The 21000-nt window shown below is 38.4% G+C and overlaps 1 protein-coding gene across 3 annotated transcripts in view; it reads left to right on the forward strand.

Annotated features, from left to right (window-relative positions):
• Positions 1 to 21000, forward strand: part of PDS5B (PDS5 cohesin associated factor B) — a 103787-nt gene that overhangs the window by 23028 nt on the left and 59759 nt on the right. For all 3 annotated transcript variants that reach the window (XM_042867717.1, XM_042867719.1, XM_042867718.1), the window contains exons 3-8: positions 913 to 1116; positions 5576 to 5662; positions 5751 to 5848; positions 6931 to 7057; positions 14664 to 14744; positions 16559 to 16699. In XM_042867717.1, the coding sequence (XP_042723651.1) occupies positions 913 to 1116; positions 5576 to 5662; positions 5751 to 5848; positions 6931 to 7057; positions 14664 to 14744; positions 16559 to 16699 (738 nt within the window). The remainder of the gene's footprint in view (positions 1 to 912; positions 1117 to 5575; positions 5663 to 5750; positions 5849 to 6930; positions 7058 to 14663; positions 14745 to 16558; positions 16700 to 21000) is intronic.

A 21000-nucleotide genomic window follows, 5' to 3' on the forward strand; every position in this document is an offset into this window, starting at 1 on the left:
TACACCAGCGATCTAATAACATACTTGTCCATAAATTATTTGAAACGAAATGATAAAGCCTGTTACTGTAGGAGGATGTAGGAGCCAGAAAAATTGAGTGGGTGAAGAAATGTGGACCACATGTGGAAGCTCCAGGAGCGTAAATCAGGGTGGTCTGGGTGCAATTTCAGGCTCAGGAATTCTGTAACTCATTGCTTTGCCAGAAACTAGAAAAGCATGCTAAGAAAACTGTCTTGTTTTACTTTGTTTTCCTTAAGTGCTGTGACAGATTTACTCTGGAGAAAAGCTGACTAAATTTTTGTATCAATACGGAATTTCATCTTGTTAGGGAAGAGAAATGGAAGGTTCATTTCTAGAATGACAAAATATGTGCTTGTTGCAGGAACACTTGTGACACTTGAGTATTCATTTGTTACCTTATTAAATATATAAATTTATTTACTTTCCATAGAGGTGAACGCAGTTTTTCTTTGCTGTTCGTAAAATTACTTCTTTTGTTATTTGTGGGTGTTGAAGATAATAGGAAGAGAAAAAAGAATTGGAAAACTGAAAGAGAGTAAAGGGAAAAAAATACTTTGGAAACTTAAATACTTAAGGGAGAAATGCACAATTTGAATAAAGGTTTGCTGTTCTCCAAATTGTTCAGTGATTCCTTCTGTATCTTTGTTTTCTGGTCGATTTGGTGACATATTTGCTCAAAGTACATGCAGAAGCCTACTGCTGGACTTTTGTCACCCCTGAGGCTGTCTGTGGGATAGTTGGCAGAGAATTTGTCTAATACTTCTCATAGCCTGAAAAATAAGGCACTGGGTTTACTACTGTTATTCAAACAATTACTGCTGCATTGCTTCTGATAGATGTTGTGCATTTTGTCATTGTGTGTATTGAAGTCTTTTCACACTTTCTTTACAGATGGTTGTGAAAACTTTCATGGATATGGACCAGGACTCTGAAGAAGAAAAGGAGCTGTACCTAAATCTTGCTTTACATCTTGCTTCAGATTTTTTCCTCAAGCATCCTGATAAAGACGTACGTTTGCTGGTAGCCTGTTGCCTTGCTGATATTTTCAGAATTTATGCCCCCGAAGCTCCATACACTTCACCAGACAAACTAAAGGTAAATAGAATTAATCTCTTTTATTTTCCATGCCTAATTTTCCAATTGAATGATTAATGTTTGGTTATAACTTCTTTTGCTCTGTTTATTTCTGGTTCAGCCTGAGCTGTCCAGGGCTTTCACATGATCCTTGAAAAAGGATATTCTGTGAGGTCAGAAGCTCGTTGGATAAAGTGATGTATAGTACAGCTTTCAATAACTCATGGGGATTTGGATTTATATTGGAAATAGATGTTTTACTGATCTGTCTTTAGGACTCATTAGTACTGGCCTGTTACTTCAGAATTAGTCTTCTGTCTATAGCTTTTATTGTGATATCTTTCAAGATAGCTAATGCTCTCACTCAGAAAAACATGTCTGTTGTTTCCAATTCGACTACGAAGAGATGGATACAGGATTTCTGTCTATATATAAGCCCTATTGAAACAAAATACTTCTGTCTAAAGAGAAACTTTCTGATGTGAATTGGAAAATGCAGGCATTACAAACATTGCTGATCCCACTAGATGGAGATGGTTGATTGAGAAATGCCAACTTTGAAAAGGCAATACAGATCTGCCCTGTTTGTTTCAGGACTTTTCATTTTACGTTGCTTTTTTTTTGTTGTATTTGAACTCTTATTTTAATAGATGTCTAATTTTCATTCTGGCTTAGAAAATCAAACCCACTTCACTTATACAATTTGAGTCTAGACTAATGAAATGACTTATACAGAAAATATTGCAGGGGAAAATAATGCTGAAAACCACCACATTTTATCTCCCTGACTTACAAGTGTAGTACAGACACATTCCCCCTCCATGGTAGGATAAAAGAACTGTTGGGGTGACAGGTGTGCCTGTTACAGTGGGAGAAATCACTCCGTTTCTGATCTAGTGCTTATGTTGAAAGTGCTTCTTAAGCAAGGTCAACACTACAGTTGCAATTGAAATTGATGCTTTCTTACCTGACGTGCTGGAGAGAAACCTGGGGATTTTTACAAGCTGTATTTTTCTGAATTATTGTGCCTCTGCTCATACTTCCTCAAGTTACCTCTTTTATTGATTACTTCATCTCCAGCTTCAGACAAATGAGCTTTCTCTACTGGACTTTGATGTTAAGTTTCCCAGACGTTCAGTTCAGTTTTGAGTAGCGTGTTTTCCTTTGCTTGCTTGTTGGTCTTTTTTTTTTTTTTTTCCCTTCAGAGTTTGGCTAACAAATGATACTAACCCTCCATACAGAATTTCATCTGTCAAGTACTACAATAATTTACGTTTTATTATTGGGAAATTTACATTACTGATCTTCTATTTACAGTGTAATCATGCTACTAGTGCTTAGATCTCTGAACAGACGACAGGCTTCCTCTGTCAGCATCCTGTTCTGTAATCTGTGTAGATTTTAGAACTCAGGCTCCTGATGCACATTTCTAAATGCATTTTGAGAAATAAAGACAGGGCAAACGGCAGACCTTTGCCTGGGACTATTGAGGTAGATTATTGCAAACCCCAGTTTCCGCTGAACACAGCTTTTGTGGTTGCAGGACAAGCTCTGATACATATGTTGAAGAGTTCCCTCCACCTTAAGACAAAGAGGTAAGAGGAAGAACGCTTCCTCTTGGGTTTTATCTTGGCACTATTTTTATCTAGTGTTTAACATCATGCCTATAGTGCAGCTTTCAGAATCTTCTTTTGTAGGTATAGCATCCAAGTTGAAGATGGAAAAAGGGAAGTGCTGAAATGGTTAATTTTTGGAGAGGGGAAAACATCAATCTGAAGTTTTTATTCTGACTTCATACTTCTCTTTATCTCATTTGCACAATGTGTAAGCTCCACAGAAAAGGGGTCAGGATTTGTGGTCCCCCTCTCTTATGTGTATCCTCAGCATAAATCTTTAATGCCTCAATGAGTGTTGAAAGGTCTTTAACAATAGAGATGGAAAATGCCATGAACTGGGTAAAAGCAGGACTGGAGTTGGGCTGCTCCTCCGGGATATGAAAACTTTTAAGTGAAGGCTGGGGAAAGCCTGGAGCCCAGTTCTAATTTTCTGGGGCGGAGGTATTGTAATCACTGGTTTGTGTCAAAGGGAACTGCTTAGGCTTAGGGATGGTGTGCTTGACACAGCTAAAATGGAAATAGGTGAGGGTGTATATAGCAGCAGAATGTCCAGCATCTGAATGTATTCTGTTTTGCAGGCAATGGCTCTGATGCGCGCTGAAGCCTTTGTGTGGTTAATTTGTATCAAGACAACAATCCACAGAAAACATCTGATACTCTTCCTAAAGTTGAAGCATGCACACTTGTGGTTTTGAAGTTGGGGTTGTAATGTGTGCCTGCTTTACCATGTGGAGGAGTAGTGACAAATTTGTGGAAGTGTTGTGATTTCTGAGCTGCAGCCAAAGTTGATTTATCCTGTGCTTTGTGTGTACAAATGTGTTCAAATACTGTACTCTGTGCTCAGAAAAAAAAAAAAAGCTTTGGGTCATGACACAACGGGTACTTAAAATTGGCAGTTCTATTTCAATTTATTTTGCCTTTTAAAACAGGAATTGAGGGAGGAGAAAGGAATACGTGTGTTAGTTTTTTCAGACTTTATTATTTGTGAAGCATTCAGATGTTAGACCTACTGCACAGTATTCATTAGTGTATATATTCATATACAGTTGCAAACAAAACCAGGAAAACTAGCTTTGATCTCATTGCAGTCTGCGATTTGTTGAATGCTGCATACTGAGCTGCAGGATTAAAAATACAGATTCTTTGCTAAATTAACACAACTTTTACAAGTAACGCTTTAAAAAAAAAAGAATCATTGTACATAAAGCGTGATCTCTAAAATGAAGTAGTTCTTATATTTGGCATTCTCCTAGATGCTCCTTCTCTTGTTTGGTTGAATTCTAACCTTCCTTGAGATTCAGTTTGTGTGGCTGCCAGACTGCCCAGTGCCTTCTGGCCTGTCAGTTCTTTAGATAACAAAGCTCATTGCCCGTGGGCTACTGGCCTAGTAGTGCTTCAGGCACTGCCTTTGGGGGGGAGTCCTTCAGGCTGGTCTTTGTCTATGGACTGAATGCTTTTTAGTGGTAGGAGTCCACAAGGTGCACCCTTTGAACTGCATGTTCTGGTTTAATTTCAACCACAGAGTGATTCGTGTGCTCTGTAACTGATCTGAAGCGTGAACCAAATGGCAACTCCTCTGATCATCCCTAGTTAACACATCAAAGCTAAAGTCTTCTTGAATTCCACAAAGCTGCATCTTTGAGCCACGTGCTTCTTGTACTTTTAGAATTATTATTATTACTTTTTTTTTTTTTTTTTACCAAGTGGTGGTGATGTGAATGCTAATTCCTGTTTATTACCTAGAGCAGAAAATGCTTGGCTTATCTATTAAGGCTGGATTTTGTGCTTGTAGCCTTAAAAATGGAACTATATTCTCATCTCCACTCCATCTCATCATTCTTGGTTGGGGGCAAGGTGGAATGGTCATTTGAAAACGTAACAGAAAAGCTTTCTAATCTTAAGCATGTGGGAGAGGCTCGTGAGCTTTTCTTGTGTATTTAGGCAACTTAATGTGAAAATTGCTTATAGATCACAATTCCTGTCTTCTAAGGGAACTTTTCATGGTGAACTGTGAGGCTTTCATGTATTTATAATGGCAAGTTTATACACTTTATAATTAAATTGTACCCAAATTATTAGGAATATGCTTGGGGCTGTGAACACTGTTGCTAGATGGTGATGATGATGTGTACTTCTCAGTCCTTTGATTTAAAATAGTAGCTAGGAATTTCTAGCTATTCCTTATTCAAATATAAAAAGTAGATTAAAAGGACGAGTTTAAACAGAGGACCTTCCTCTGTTTCCGTTTTGTTCATAATTGATTTCTTGTTCCTTACAACCTGCCTGGATTTATTTTGAGAGATGTTTTTTGACGTTTTCTGTGCTGAAAATAAATACAGAAAGCAGGAGAAACTTTGTTGTTTTTGAAGGTCTTTTATGAGAGACGTGGTCTGTCAGCAGCACTGTGGTGGAAAAATGCACGAATGCTGTGGTATAAATGTATTGTAGTGCTCTTAGGAAAGCTCCAGTTGGCTACTGCTTTATTTCTTCTTTTCTCCTGTTCAAACCCATTGCAGCATAAGGTACAAATTTAGAATTCATTGTCCTTGTGAATAACATTGTCTTCTATGGCATGTGAGCCAACTGCAGCTTTACTTATCAAATTGTCTGTTTTTATTTGGAAAAGAAAATCCTTTTGCTTCCTCAGAAAAATAAAACTTCTCAATTCTTTTTGTAAAAAGTTCGAGGCATTTTAAGATGACTCCTTGAGATGTTTTGTAGATCTCATTCTTTCAGGACAGTAAAATAGTGGCTCTGTTGTTACTATGTATTTTTTACTGAAGAATAGTATTAATAATTTCAAAAGGTAGTTTTATTATAGTTTTAAGTGTCATTTGATTAAATGTAACTTCTTTTCTTTTCAGGATATATTTATGTTCATAACAAGGCAACTTAAGGGTTTAGAAGATACAAAAAGCCCCCAGTTCAATCGATATTTTTATTTACTTGAGGTAAGCTTGATAACTTAATATGAAGTTTTTAAATGCTATTTTTAAACTCAATCTTTTAACTGCTTTATTTTTTCCCTTTTCAACTTAGAACATTGCTTGGGTGAAGTCTTATAACATATGTTTTGAGTTAGAAGACAGCAATGAGATTTTCACACAGCTGTACAGGACACTGTTTTCAGTAATAAAGTAAGTATTGTCACAAATATGTTATTGCATGATTGAGAAGTCGTTTCCAACTTAGATGTTCAACCTGTTGTTAGGCTTTAAGCATTCACAAGCTTAATTTTATAACCCCCTCCAATTCAGCTTAACTAGAAGTAGGTGTCGGTTCACATGCTTTAATTAAACAAGATACACAGCAAATTCTTTTCTTCTGAGAAAGTTGCATTCATTTTCTCTTACTGCATTTATTTGACCCTTTTCTTGAAACTGAAGGTGAATGATACAATATAAGAGAATATAAGAGAACTGGAGGATTCTTGCTGTAGAAATGTGGCACACAGGATAGTGGACACTGGAAGGAACAATTGGAAATCATCTAGTCCACCCCTCCCTGCTCAGCAGGGTCAGCTAGCACAGCTTGTCTTCAAAGATGGAGGGTCAGTGGCCTCTTGGTGCAAGCTGTTAATAGTGTTCATTCACACTACCAGGAAATTAATAAAATATCGTATGTTTAAGTGGTGTTACCATTTAAATAGCATTCAACTCATTCCCATTGATTTTGTCCTGTCACTGGACATTACTGAGGAGAGTCTGGTTTTGACATCTTTACTTCCTAAATCAGGTATTTAAATATAACAAGTTCTCCATGAACCCTTGCTTCTTGAGGCTGAAAAAAAAAGCCATCTCTCTCAACTGCTTCTTTTATGAAGCTGTTCCAGTCTGAAATCATTTCTTGCCCTTTGTTGGACTGACTCCAGTGTATCTATGTCTCAGCACTGGACACAGTGCTCCAGATGTGAACTCAACTGTGTTGAGTAGAGGAGAAAAACTTCTTAGTATTCTGTCTCATTCTTGTGGTGGGGACTGATACAGTTCTTTCTAGTATAGTTGTAAACGAGGGCATGAGATTTGAGAATGAATGAACCCTATGAAAAGTACTACATGCAGTCCAGAAACTTCAGTAGTTCTCAAAAAACTTGTAATTTGATTATTGTTATTGGTATTCCATGGGTTGTTTTCTTTTGGTATCATCTTGGAGAATATTCTGATTAAAACTTTGTCCTTTATGTGGGTAGTACACTGAGCATTCTTGTTTTTTATTTCAGCAATGGTCATAACCAAAAAGTACATATGCACATGGTTGATCTAATGAGCTCTATCATTTGTGAGGGAGATACTGTGTCACAGGAGCTGTTGGATACAGTGTTAGTTAACCTAGTGCCAGCACATAAGGTAAGAGTTACTGTTTTGTAATCGTTCTTAAGATTTGTCTTATATTCAGATATTTAGATTTTGCTGATAGAATAGCTATAGCAAGTATGTTCCTATTATTTGATATAATCTTTTTGTTGACCAATTTTAATAAGTATAAAATTTAATATCACTTTATTGCTTTGACTCACGTGGCATAAGCCAAAGTAATAGCAGTTAAAGTCATTTTAAAGCTTTAATGTCATATGAATTTATGCATAGCTTATGATACATGGCCAATGCTGCCAGACATTTGTATGGAAGGAACATGTGTCCTCTGGAAAGCTTTTAATTGGTGTAATGCTGTATCAGCCATTCAAAACATTGTGCTGTCTTGAGCAGGGGGGTCATTAGAAGCACATTGGCATGTTTTTTACACAGTCATAGAAATAATTGTGTTCAGAAACAGTGGCTGTCTTACCTTAATGAGTAGTGGTGGTTGGTTTTCAAATAAAAAATGATTATAAATAAATTGTACAGTTAACTGTGAGAAGCAATTAACTGTAGACCTTTAACAGACCTTTTATTCTGAAAACTAGCCAGGTCTTACTGAAATCTATTGGGTTACAGTCAAGAAAACTTGTAAGACTCTGAGAACTTCTGGGAAATAATGTAGGAATTGTGTACTTAGCAGGATTTGGGATAGTTTTTGGAATAGTATCACCTGACAGCTTATTTTTTTCCTGAAAAGTGAATTCAGTGAAGATGCTCGTTTTGTTTTAATTGTTACTTCTAAAAAGCGTTAGAGTTGAGTGAGTTGAGTGCATGTGAACTGGGGGATGTTGATGTATCTGGAGAATTTGAATAAGCTTTTTGTAAGATGCTCAATGTTTTGTGCAGCACATGATTGATTTTTCTGTTGACAATGAAAGACCATTTAGGATAATCTTGGGTTTTGTTTCAACTGGAGAAGTTGTCTAGTTGTGTCTTCCAGGGAGTACATTTGTGCCAGAAATGAAAATTGTGTGGCTAAAACTCAGATTCACAAAATAAAACCTTGGAATACAAGAAACAAAAGCAGGAGTGTGCAAAGTATTTCAATTTGCATTGTTTCAGTTGTTAGACATTTGTTATTTGTTTCATGGTGTGATGTGTGTTGAAATGATTTGACTGCACTGTGCTTACGATTCAAGTTTATTATCAAGATTTTTGAGTAATTTGTATGCTGTTTGTTTGGCTCCAGCATTGAAACAGTTTTGTTTCCTAGTGGATTTAAAGTTATGGACTGGGAATGTTTTAATAGGAAAGGCAATTGGAGTTCTGTATTTTCTCTTAGCTCTGATTAAAACTCTGGCTGCTGGGATGGGGTACTTGTTCATGGGTTGCTTTTTAACTGAAGCAGTTTTGTAACTCTAGTTTGTGTTCTGATTACTTAAGTTTTTTTTAACCTTTTTCATGTTAATGGAAAGAAGTTTCTTGTATTTTTGTTTCATCTCTGTTTCTGTGTATAACATTGTAAGATTTTAGAGTTTGTGTAGTGGCTGCAGAAAGTGGTGAGGTGCAAGTGTGTAATGAATTCATTGTGAGAATCCACTAATGAAACATCAGAGCGATTAGGTTTCAGGCCTGCCAAAGGCAAGAGTTTTGACTGATCTGTCTTCTGGGCTGCATGGGTTATAGGAGGGGGGAAGTCCAAAAACCAGATTGCCCACCGAAAATGACACAGTGGGAAGTGTTGGTCTGATGGTAAATAGTAAATCCTTGTCTGGTCAGATTCCCTGGGAACCAAAAGAATAATTTTGATGGAGTGAGTGAAGCATAGAGTTGTTACTACCTCAGATTTGAAAACGATTGGATGAGGAATTGTTGGGTGTAAGGCAGCTATCAATACCTGAAGGGAACCTACACCCGGAGGGGAGTAAACTCTTCAAAAGGGCTGACAATAGCAGGACTAGGGGAAATGGATCCAAGTTGAAGGAGGGAAGATTTAGGTTGGATGTTAGGGGGAAGTTCTTTACTAGGAGAGTGGTTAGGCCCTGGAACGGGCTGCCCAGGGAGGTTGTGGATGCCCCGTCCTTGGACGTGTTTAAGGCCAGGTTGGACGGGGTCCTGGGCAACCTGATCTGAATGTGTATGTTTGGTGGCCCTGCTAGGCAGGGGGGTTGGAACTACATGATCCTTGGGGTCCCTTCCAACCCGGGTGATTCTGTGATTCTGTGACGTGGGCAAACTGTATTTTCAACACAGCCAGGAGGATGGTTGTACATGTGAGGGGCTGTGGGGTGAATTGAGTGATTGTACTGTGGAAAAATAATGGTATTGGTAGTATGACTGCAGGTGTATGAGCAGTTCCACTGGGTAGCACTAAGTTGAAAACGTAAGGAGCTTGATCTATGTATTTTATCAAAGGAGCCTTCTGTGTCTTTTGGGAAGAGAAAGTTCACGCAGTTTCTGTAGTTATGAACCCTGGATGCTAAGGTCCAGTGGCTGGGTTTTGATTCTAAAATTACCTGAATGTTTTTAATTAAATTTCTAATTTACTAACGGTTACTTCCCTTACTGGTACTTAAAAAACATCAAGGTCAGTGCTGCTTTTTTCTTCCTAAGAGAAGTGCTGAATACAAGCCATAGATCTGTGTAGCAAGTAATAAACAGTGGTGCTAGCAGGATGACTGCAAAATTCAGGCAGAGGAATGCGTATTGAGAATGGGACATGTTATCAAATGTCTCTCTGCCATAATTAGTAATCACTGAAGTAGTCTCAGATGTTCCATCTGACTTGAGCAAATATCAGATAATAAAACAACACAATTTCTTGGACTGTTGCCCGGCTCTGAATTTCTTTGCTGTTCAACCATCTTTTTCTGGTTTGGCTCTTCTTTCTTTCTACAGATTCCATTGAAATCTTTTGATAGGATTACATTAAAAGGCAATGAAGTAAATAGTGAACTAAACCCAGGAAAATATTGGAACCAAGGGAGAAGTAGTCAATATAAAAATGCAAGACAAATTAATAGTTTTTTAATTGCCCCTTTCAGATTATAAAGTCTTTATATTAGCACCTGTAAACAGTTCTGTGTTTGTGCAGTGTTAGCAGGCAAATTGTACTTCATTTCCTGGAGTGTTTAACAGTGTTCCATTTTCAGCCTCAGGAGTGCTACAGGGAATCCCACACTGCACATCTGACATGATGAACGTGCTTATCTTCTCAGAAAAGTGATATTGACAATTAAATTCCTAACTGTCTCTATTAGAAACTTGCTTAATAATTAGTGCTATCTATCTTGGCAACACCTCAGCTGCTTTTTCTGTATTGTCAGCCACCCTTAAAAACCTGTCTCCTCCTTCTCCCTCACAAGATCTAGAGGATCCATTTAAATTTGCTTTGCAAAGTGCTCTTGGATGCAACTTCCCCTGCTGTGTCCTTGATTAGCGGGAATAAAATTGAATACCCTTTTCAAATAAAAAATAAAAAAACCTTAAAAAAATGTATTTCTTTAGGAATATTTGCTCTAGATATACGGACTTAGCTCTAGGAATGAAATTTAGATGTTGTAAAAAGTAAGGATTAGATTGATGCCAGCTGCACTTCCTTTTTGAAGAAAAAGATGAGCGCCCTGCACTCGTTTTCTCCTTTTAAAATATGAGTACAAATTATTTTCATTCTTAATTGCTTTGAGCTGCGTTAAATTGGACTTGATGAGACAACTGGAAAAAGTGACTGGGGAAAAAAAAATCAGTAGGTCTGTATTTCTGCCACTGCCAAACCCATTGTATCTACATGACTGGTTTTTGGCAAACTGTCTTGGAGAGCCTTGCCTGTATAACCACAGAAATGTCCCTGCCATGCTGTGAGAGAGCCTGCTGTCTTCTTTTGTCTGTGGCACAAGTTACTCAGGCATTCTGGAGGAGAACAGGTATAAAAATGGCTTGACAAAACTTGAGTTTTACACCTGTGGAAGATACTGATGCCATATGAGAACTTAGGTAAGGAAAAGAAGGAATTAAAGTCAGATTTTACCTTATGGTGTTCCTCTTTTGTGAGAAGGTTAAACCCTCATGAGAAGATTGAAGTACCTTTATGGCTATTAAATTTGGCTATTAAATTAGTCAACAAGATAGGCTTCTTGAACATCTTCCAATCAATTTTGTTTTGGCCTGGTTTGCTCATGTTTTAATTTCAACTGGGGCAATCCTGCTTTCCTACTTTTGCTTCTGTCCTGAAGCTGTAAAAGGGAGGTGAGCACTTTTTCCTGTGCTTTTAAGACAATTTCATAGAATCATAGAATCGCAAGGTTGGAAACAACCTGCAAGGTCATCATGTCCAACCATCCTCCCATCACCATTGCTACCACAAGCCTCTAAACCACATCTTGCAGCTCTTCATCCAGATGCCTCTTGAACACTGCCAGGGACAGCAACTGTCCTGAAATGCTCCCTGGGTAGCCATTCCAGTGCCTGACCACTCTGTGGGAGAAGTTCTTATTTCTAACCTAAACCCAAACCGCTCCTCATCACAGCCTCCCTTCAGGAGGTTGTAGAGTGCAATGTCTGCCCTGAGCCTCCTCTTCTCCAGGCTGAACAATCCCAGCTCCTTCAGCCACTCCTCATAAGACTTGTGCTCCAGACCCCTCACAGCTTTGTTGCCCTTCTCTGGGCACGTTCCAGAGCCTCAATGTCTTTTTTTGTAGGGAGAGGCCCAAAACTGAACACAAAGCTTGAGGTGCGGCCTCACCAGAGCTGAGTACAGGGGGATGATGACCTCCCTGCTCCTGCTGGCGACACTGTTTCTAATGCAGGCCAGGATGCCATTGGCCCTCTTGGCCAGCTGGGCACACTGTCAGCTCATGTTCAGCCGAGCATCAACCAGCACCCCCAGGTCCCTTTCCTCTTCACACTCATCCAGCCACTCATCTCCAAGCCTATAACGCTGCATGAGATTATTGTGGCCAAAGTGCAGGAGCCGGCACTTGGCCTTGTTGAACCTCATCCCATTTTGTCATTTATTTTCAAAAAATACAGCTTTTGGACATTTGAGGACTCTGGCTATCAGCAGAATTAAGTTCATGAGGCTTGGAGGATAAAGGTAGTTCTTCAGCAAAGAACTTTCCTTTGCCAGTTGGCAGCTTTATTTTGTTTTTTATTTTTATTTTTTTTTAGATAGAATGGAGTGTAACGTGAGTAATTTACTCAGCGTTGGAAACTGTTACTTCTAGCCCTTGTCCCAGCAAACATTATTGTATTGGGAGATCTTTTGTCTGGTGTTTAATGGCTTAGTTATGACTCTGTTCTTTTAGACTTCCTTTCCTACAGCTGCTTGCAAGAACTTCTGTTAAATTTTTAGAATTTTGGTTATTAGTAGTTGTGCAAATGGCAGCTTCCATAGTATCAGCTGCTGTGTGAAAGATGCAAGTGGAAAATGTCATTAGTGTAAATCAAAACAGATCTGCCTCTTGAAACTTTGCTGTGCTAAGTCTGCCGTTCAGAACCTGTTTTGCATGTAGATGAGATCCTGCTCAAGATACAGTGTTCACCCTTGCCCAGGTGAAAGCTGCTGTCTTGGCTTTGGTGTGGTGAACTGTGGCAGTCAAGAAGGATTGGAGCAGTAACTGTCAGTGGTACACAGTTCTTACTGTGGCTGTGTATGTGTTTTATTTCCTGAAGAGTCACAATTCTGATAGAATAGAAAAAAGCAGATACTGCAGGTGGGAGTACTTTCTTATTTTTTTCATATTAGAACCTCCTTTTTTCTGGCATTTGGAATAGTGACAAATTTTCTAAAAAGACTGCCGGTGTTGACTCTTATGTCCCCTTTTCATATCTTTATGGGGAAATACTGCAAGGATAAAAACTAGGAATGATTATTTTTCTTCAGGAAGAGAAGTACTCAAAATTTTAAATTGCAAATAAAAAAGACTGAAATGAAGCCCTTCATTTTCAATGTCTGGCAACCTCTGAGATATCTCATTTTGAGGCCAGTGTTAGAACCATTTGCTTCGTTTTGCTGAGAGTCCTGATCATCTTAGAATGTTTTCAGCACGTCTCAAAGAAGAGACTTAAACTGCAGTAACTTTACCAATAAGCTTTGGCTTTCCTTTGGTTACTTTATAACTGCTATTCCTGAAAATACCACCTCTAATGGTAAGTCACTTTATAGAAGCACAAAAATATTAATAGCAAAGAACACTTTATTGCTGAACTGCTTCTGTTACAGCATGGCTTTAATTTCATATCTCTTCTGTTCCTGGTGTGATGTGATAGCAATGTTTCAGTCTTCCTGTAGCTGATCTGTTTCTGCAAAAGTGAGGAAGTAGTGTGGGTGTTTTATTTCTCACTGATATTCACAAGGAGGTAGGATTCACTGCAGGCTGGGCTTTGGTGATTCCTGTTGTTAGCATTTTCTGTAAGAATTCTAGTATCTTTCTAGTAGTGGCAATTTTGTTCACCTTTCCTGTTGGATCTGAGTAAAGTAAATGCTTCAGCATGATCTTCCTTGTCTTCTGACTTCAGTCACTCAACTTAGCTGTCAGGAGGCAAACCAAGGCTTCTGTTGTTTTATTTTAACAGGAAATGTTAATCTCTTCCCACTGCTGTCTGGAAGCCTGCATTTCTGTACAGCTTTTTGAATTGCAGGCCTAATACTCTCAATGTCTTTGTGAAATCTTTTTCATTTAGATAGCTACACAGAACTGCACGTATGCATTACCTGCATATGTCTGAGTGTGGCAGTGCATCTTGTTTGCTGTTCATCATGCTAAAATAAAGTTTACTTCCTTATAGATGAGCTCTGTAACAAAATTACCCTCTTAAACTGTTTTCTAGTGAATAAACTATTGTGTTTTTTATTTTTATTTTGCAGAAACATCAAAATTGAAAGGATTGTATTTTTAGACTTGTAACTACTAAGCATTTATATATAGTTTTTGGTATCGAGTACTGTAGTGTGTCAGTGAAGTTCGCAGTGGGTGACACAAGAATTGGGTTGCATGAAAATGTTTTGAAAATAATTGTGATATAAAAATTGGAGAAAGGACTCAGCAAATGTGCATGGTGTGTGGTGGGCCAGGGAGGAAATGATGGCAGAGCAATAGCTTAATTAAAGGAATGGAGGAGGAGGAATAGTGTGAGCTTTTGTTTCTGTTTATTAGTTTGTTAATTTTTTTGTTAGCTTGTCATCTTTACACTCATAGGTTAAAGTTGAAGGCCAAAATACCAAACCTCGCTGGGAGGTACTTTAGAGAGACTGTGATGTTAATCGATAGGCGGCTACTTGATTCAAGGGCAGGATTCTGCTTTATGTTACATTCTTGTGGAGAGTCTTGCATCAGTGTTGCCTGTAAATGCCGTGAAGTTACTTTGTATTGCTTTTCTAATTTTTGGCAAAGCTGAGCAACAGTAAAATGCAGGAACTGACATTGTTGAGCATTCAGGCTTAGAAGGAGCAACTGAAAAGTAAGCTCTGATTTATGAGAAGTTTTCTAAGCTTTATTTGGACTTGTTTTGGTTTGACTGTATTATCTTTATGCCGGAGAGTATTAAAAAGATGCTGTTTCTTTAATATGTTCATTGATGTATGCTAAATCTAAAATTTTCTGTTTGTTTTTTAAGTCTAATTCATATACTTAAAATTTTTGTTTTTATTTTTCAGAATTTAAACAAACAAGCCTATGACTTGGCAAAGGCTTTGCTTAAGAGGACAGCACAAGCAATTGAACCATACATTACAAATGTAAGTGAAGACTGCAAACAAATAAGGAAATAAATAGATTTTCCAATAGTAAGCTGTGTTATGAAAAGGATGAATTGCCAGAAGTCACAGAGTCATAGAATGGCCTGGGTTGAAAAGAGCCACAATGATTATCAGGTTTCAACCCCCCTGCTATGTGCAGGGTCACCAACCAGCAGACCAGGCTGCCCAGAGCCACATCCAGCCTGGCCTTGAATGCCTGCAGGGATGGGGCATCCACAGCCTCCTTGGGCAACCTGTTCCAGTGTGTCACCACCCTCTGTGTGAAAAACAGTGTGACTTCAGAAACTCATAATTGTTCTTTGAGATAATTGTTAAATTATTTAAATACTCTCCCTTTGACTCTGTTTCTTTACCATATAGAAAATAATAAGTCCTTAACAATTTTGTTTTCTAAAATGGAGTGAATAGTCATTTTCTGCTGTCTTAAGGGACCTTGCTTTTAATTCTTAACCCGATCAGAAGACACAGTAGAGTCATAGAATCGTTATATCTGGACAAGACTGAGATCCTCTGGTCCAACCATCTGCCCATCCCCAGCATGCCTTGTTTCTCGAATACCTCCAGAATCAATCACCTCCCTTGGCAGCCTGTTACAGTGCATTGCCATTCTTTCTGAGAAGTTTTTCCTAATATCCAGCCAGAGCCTAACTAAGGGCTATTACCTCTTCTCCTACTGCTGTTACCTGGGAGAAGAGACCAAACCTCACACCTCACTACAGCCTCCTTTTAGGGAGTTGTGGAGTGATAAAGTATCCCTTGGGCCTCCTCTTCTCTGGACTAAACAATCCCATTCCCTCGAGTTCCCTGGAACTTGTGTTCTGGACTCTTCACCAGCAAATGTGCTTATATATTCTTACTGTGCTTGCAGCAAAGCATGGATTTCTTTTGTTTGTTTGTTTGTTTTGTTTGCTTGTTTGTTTTGGTGGTGGTTGTTTTGTTCTGAAGAAGAGATAAGACTATTTAGAAGCTATGAGAAGGTAAGACAGCAGAACTTCAGTGTCTCCCTCTCAGGAAAAGAGGAGGAAACAGAATCTAAGAAGAGGTAGTGAGGAGGACAGGTGATTAGTGGGTTGAAGAGTATAGCCAAGTTGAATGTAATAAAAACAAAACAACAAAGAAAAACAACAGCAAAGAACATCAGTAGGCATTGTGCATGGAGAGTGAAGACAGGAAGGAGAGGTCATACATAAATATTCTTTGAATTAAGTTGCACAATGGGAAAATAAATAATGCTTTTTTTTTTAAGTAGTTAAAGATGTAGTAAGTCTGATGGAAGCTATCCAAAACCTCAGGAGCTTGAAAACAGTGCAAAATCGTGAATGCTTTTTGTTGGTTTCTTTTAACACCTGTGGTACTTGGGAATTGAGTATGTTCTAAGATTTAAAAAGTATTTTCAGTGAAAACTCTCACTCCAAACCCACTTGTCAAGCTTACTGTCTCAGAGGAGATTGCGTAGGAATGTTTTTCTGCTGTTCAGCTGAAAGCTTTCTGAAATTATTCGTAGCCTTACTGTAGTAAAGCAAACATTACTGCTTTTGCTTTTTCCTTTACGTGTAATTTTGAACATAAACCAAGATTATATATTTACAAGATCTTCTATAATGTGCTGTAAAGTCTTGATCTGTTCTCTGCTGCACCCTCGTACCCACCTCCCCCCTTTTAAACTGTAAAACTGCGGTACAGATTGAGCAGTGAGCAGGCTTAAGATTTAGAAAAATTGTGTGTGTGTGTGTATACAAATACACATATATACACACTGTTGTTATTGATGTACACTCTGTTTTACTTCCTAGTTCTTCAATCAGGTTCTGATGCTTGGGAAGACATCAATTAGTGACCTGTCAGAGCATGTGTTTGACTTGATTCTGGAGTTATACAATATTGACAGTCATCTCTTGCTTTCTGTTCTACCCCAGCTTGAATTCAAACTTAAGGTAAGCATTTTTCATACTTCCAGTCTTTTTGAAACGTGTGCTTTTCACTATTATTACAACTTTTGTACTGACATGGTCTTTTTTTTTTTTGCCTGTTTTTAGATGTAAAACACATCTCTGCATTGCTTAAAACTCACAAAAGCACTTGAGAGTAGTTTAACTTCAGTGTATCAACGTAAAATACAGGTGTGCATGTTTGTATCATTCAAGCAACAGCTTATGTTAAAATAGTTATTTGTGAATTAGTTGAGAATCTGGTCTGTTGTGGTCCTTGGTTACTGTAGTGTTTATTGTGAAGGACTTCAATGTGGTGAAAGCATTTTGCACTACTAGCTGTGCAGGGAATCTGCATCTGTTTTGAATAGCAAAGTTGGTCAGGGATAGGTTGGACCCCATGCTAATGGGAACTGATGCAGTGACAGTTTCTGTCAAATAGGAGGTCTTTCACAGGTGGGAACAGAAATAAGTCTTGTATTGATTGCTACAGTGAATGAACCTCTGATTTAGTCAAGCTCATTTCTTCTATCTGAAAAAAAAAACTTGTTTGGTTTCATGTTTTTCTTCTTGACTGTGTGCCATTTCTGTGCATCTTTATCACTTGGAGAAAGTCAGTATAGCAGCTGATGCTCCCTTTCTTCTATTCTTTGTTTTAATTCATTTTGTTGTTCCACAAGGCTCCTGTGCAAGAGCATGGGGAATTTGATTAGGTTTAGTGTTACAAACTTGGAAACTTAATTCCTCACTAAACTTAAAGGTGGCTGTGTGGTGGGCAATTTTTTAAGTTTGGATGTATTTTAATTATTAAAGACAAAGTCTAGATTTGAAGATCCTGTAGCCAGTTCATTAGATGACAACTTGATCACATCTGCAATTTTTTCACTAATCTTTCCTTGCAGACACGCTGCGCTGTGGTATGATTTGTTTCTAATGGTTGTATCTTTCCTGTTCAATTCATGTTTCTGGAAAAAGAAGTAGGCCTCAGTTTACTTCCTGCCATTTCTCTTTAAAGCAGATCTTTTTCAGCCTTTAATGCCTGTTCCTAGAGATGGAGAACAATCACTGTTCCAGTTCCAATACAAACACAGTTTGTGCATCTGAAGCTGTTATTCACAAGATTTCATCTTAAGTGCTGCTACTTTGTTTTTTTTTTGTGTGTGTTTTCCATAGCTGTAATTGCAGTCATCTTTCCATTTTAGGTCCATTTAGAACTGTAGCTTCTTGAATCATCTTCGTGCTCCTAATGTGCCATGCTTTACATTGACTTGCATATTCCTTTATTTCTATTCAATGCTGCTTATGTCCCATTTTACCATTTGAGTAGATAAGTTTAGTAGCCAAACCATTTTTTCAATTCCTTCAGGAGCTTTGTCTGTTTGTTTCTTCCAAAATCAGCTGGGTGATTTTGGTTCTCAGCCTTTCCTTGGTTTCTTCATCTCCCTTTAAGAGAAATTTCTTCATGTCTGCATTCCTGCTCTTTGTTTAGGATATTCTTCTTAGGTCATAAGCATCTATTTTGTTGCTTATATAATAAGTATCTATTTTGTTGCTTCCTCTCTCCTCAGTCTTACTCCAGCTTCTTACAGCCGGAAGCCCGAAGGGTGAGGAGGTTGGCGCTTTTAGCGCTGGATGTTACAAGTGCTAAAATGTTTCCATTAGGTGTAAATTTTAATAGCTACATTGTTACTGTTCTTATTCCTTGATCTCTTGTTAATCTCCGGAGCCCTAGGTGATTCTCTGCAATGCACGGTAGTGCTACTGTGAGTGGTTTTGTTGCACTGGGTGTCTTCAGATTACAAGGATGAAGTTGTATGCTTGCCTTGTCCTATTGGCTGTCACATCTAATTTGGTACATCTTTTATAGTAAAAATAAATAAAACTCCAAACTCATAAAACTTTTATATGGAGTAGTATAATCCTGTTTTAAGTGAGTTAAGAGGCCTTCCTGTGGTTAAAAGAGTACTTTGAAGATGAATGTTTTGAACTATTAATGAACTACAGTCAGCTTGTCTGAGATTAGCACAAGTTCTTTCTTTCTGCAGTCTTGCAAGTGACAGTGTAAGTACTCTGTGCTCCAACAACAGCTGTGGCTTTATACTAAACAGTGGCAGCTAGTGTCAAGCAGTTTGGATTCAGGTCCAAATAAAGTGTGGATGAGTACACTGGGGAGAGTATGATTACAGTAGAAACTCGAGAGCCTTATGGTGGAAGGCAGCGAATGTTGTGCTGATTTGAATGGAAAGAAATTGGACAGCAGTATCTCTGTTAGCTTAATGAAGCCTTGGATCAAATGGGTGGTAAAGGAGAGAAATATGTTTGGCAGTCCCTAATGGGGGACTTCTCCTGATAGGAGAAGGGAGTTGTGCTTTTTGGATAAAGGCCAATTAAATTTAGTAGTGCAAATTCAATGAGCTTTGCATGTTGTTACGAGCTTGTCCAGATGGTTTGGGCTTTTCTGAATTTTGTGCATAGTTTGTTGTTCAGGGGCTCACCCATACGAGCTTGCATGCTGGGGACTCTACTAGGTATTTAAATAGAAGCAGGAATGGAGTGTGTTTAGGTCATGCATAGTTTTGCAGAAACATCTAATTTTTGTTCACTGAGGTCTGCTACTGCTTTTGGATATACGGCTGTGATAATAGAAGTTAAATACTAGGGGTGATTCTCAAATGCTGATGATGCAATGTGACAGTTACAGTTTTTCTCTGATGGTAGAGGTTTGTAGTACTCCTAAAGTGGAAGAGATTGAAAGAAAGCTCTGATTGTCTCAGCATTAGCAGTGTCAATTTTTGAGGAGTGAAGAAGTCAGCATGATCTTATTTTCAGGTGTTGAGCAAATAGAAATGGGGACTGTGAGAGGTTCCTTTCAGAGAAAAATTGGGTAATTGCTCTCTGTTTAGAAAGTGTGCATTTGCTTTATAATTGACTTCTAAAGTGGCGAGCTAGAAAACATTTTGGCCACGTGGAATAGACCTATTGTAGGCTTCATCTGAGCTACATGCCAACTGTGCCAGTCTGTGAGATGCTTTAAAAAATATTTTCAGGCACAAACTTGATGAGCTCTGCATGAATTCAAACCACAGCCAGTGGATCATTTCAGTGAAACATTGTTTGAAAAGAACTGAAGTATTTTTGTTGGTCTTTGCAGTTTCTGTCATTTTTTATTTAAGAACTGTTCTTTCTAAGTTATTTTGACTTGTCTAAAAATTCCTTTTACCTGCAAAGAGCGATAAAGAACTGGTTTTGTAGAGATGCTAAATGTTGCTTTTTGAAATGTGCTGGCATTGTCACGTGAAGCCTGGAGAGCAATGGAGGTCAACTCAGCAGGGCATAGGTCTTTAAAATGAATTGGGAATAGTAATTGGTCATCTGTATAAGGAAAGAATGATGTTACGTGGGCTTAGCTAAGACAGATTCTGTGGTACTTGATTACTGGCAACTTAGGGAAAAAGAATCTTAAACTTTTGGGATACCATTTGAGAACAAAGTGGGAAATCACGAGTTGTCCTGGTTCTACTCTTGTTTAGCTGGTGTTGTGATTTGAAGACAAGTCCTTGGAAGAATGGTAATGGTGTTGAGAACTTAAATTCTAGAAAGGGTGTGTCTTTGTTCTGATGACATGCTTATTTTGCTGCTTGGTATTGAGGGCTTGAAAAGGAATATGTGCTAATTTGTCCATCCTTTCCCTCCTTTCTGTTTGAGATGCATCAGGGAGACTGTTGATTGAGTTCAGGAGACTTGTGGCTACTGAAGACTCTTGTTCCATGAAAGGGGTGTCCGAGGGGCAGACTGAGATCTGTGAAGTTCTTTCAATGTACAGCTGTTTTGTGATGGCAAAGGCTGGTGTCTTCCCTTCCATAAATTCTAGTTAGAGTGAAGGAGGAAAACAAGATGCTGTTGATCTTGACTGTTCCAATTTTAAGGACTTTCCCCAGTTCTTTGAGGACTGTGAAAGATTTAGGTACTCTTGACTAGCTCCTTAAGGGCTTGTTTGCATATTTCCTATTGACAGTTGGATAACCTCACAGTACTAGTGTTGGGTGCTTCCCTGAGATAGAGATCCTGTTGTTCTAGTCTGATTCTTCCTGCTATCAGCAACTTTTCCTCTAGTTATAAATTGTGCACATGAACCTGAATTTCTCTGTTGTGTCTGATTTCTTTGCTTCTAACAGTTTTGTGGTATGCTTTGGAAATGGTGGTGGTTTAATCACAATGACAAAGTGAGCTTCACAGACCACTGTCTGTTGCCACTTGATCGGACTGCCTTGTTCTCAGTCTCTACAACTGATAGAGTCTTGAGGAAG

Source organism: Lagopus leucura, unplaced genomic scaffold, assembly GCF_019238085.1.
Source record: "Lagopus leucura isolate 7727_CA_CO unplaced genomic scaffold, USGS_WTPT01 Super-Scaffold_100001, whole genome shotgun sequence".
Lineage (NCBI taxonomy): Eukaryota > Metazoa > Chordata > Aves > Galliformes > Phasianidae > Lagopus > Lagopus leucura.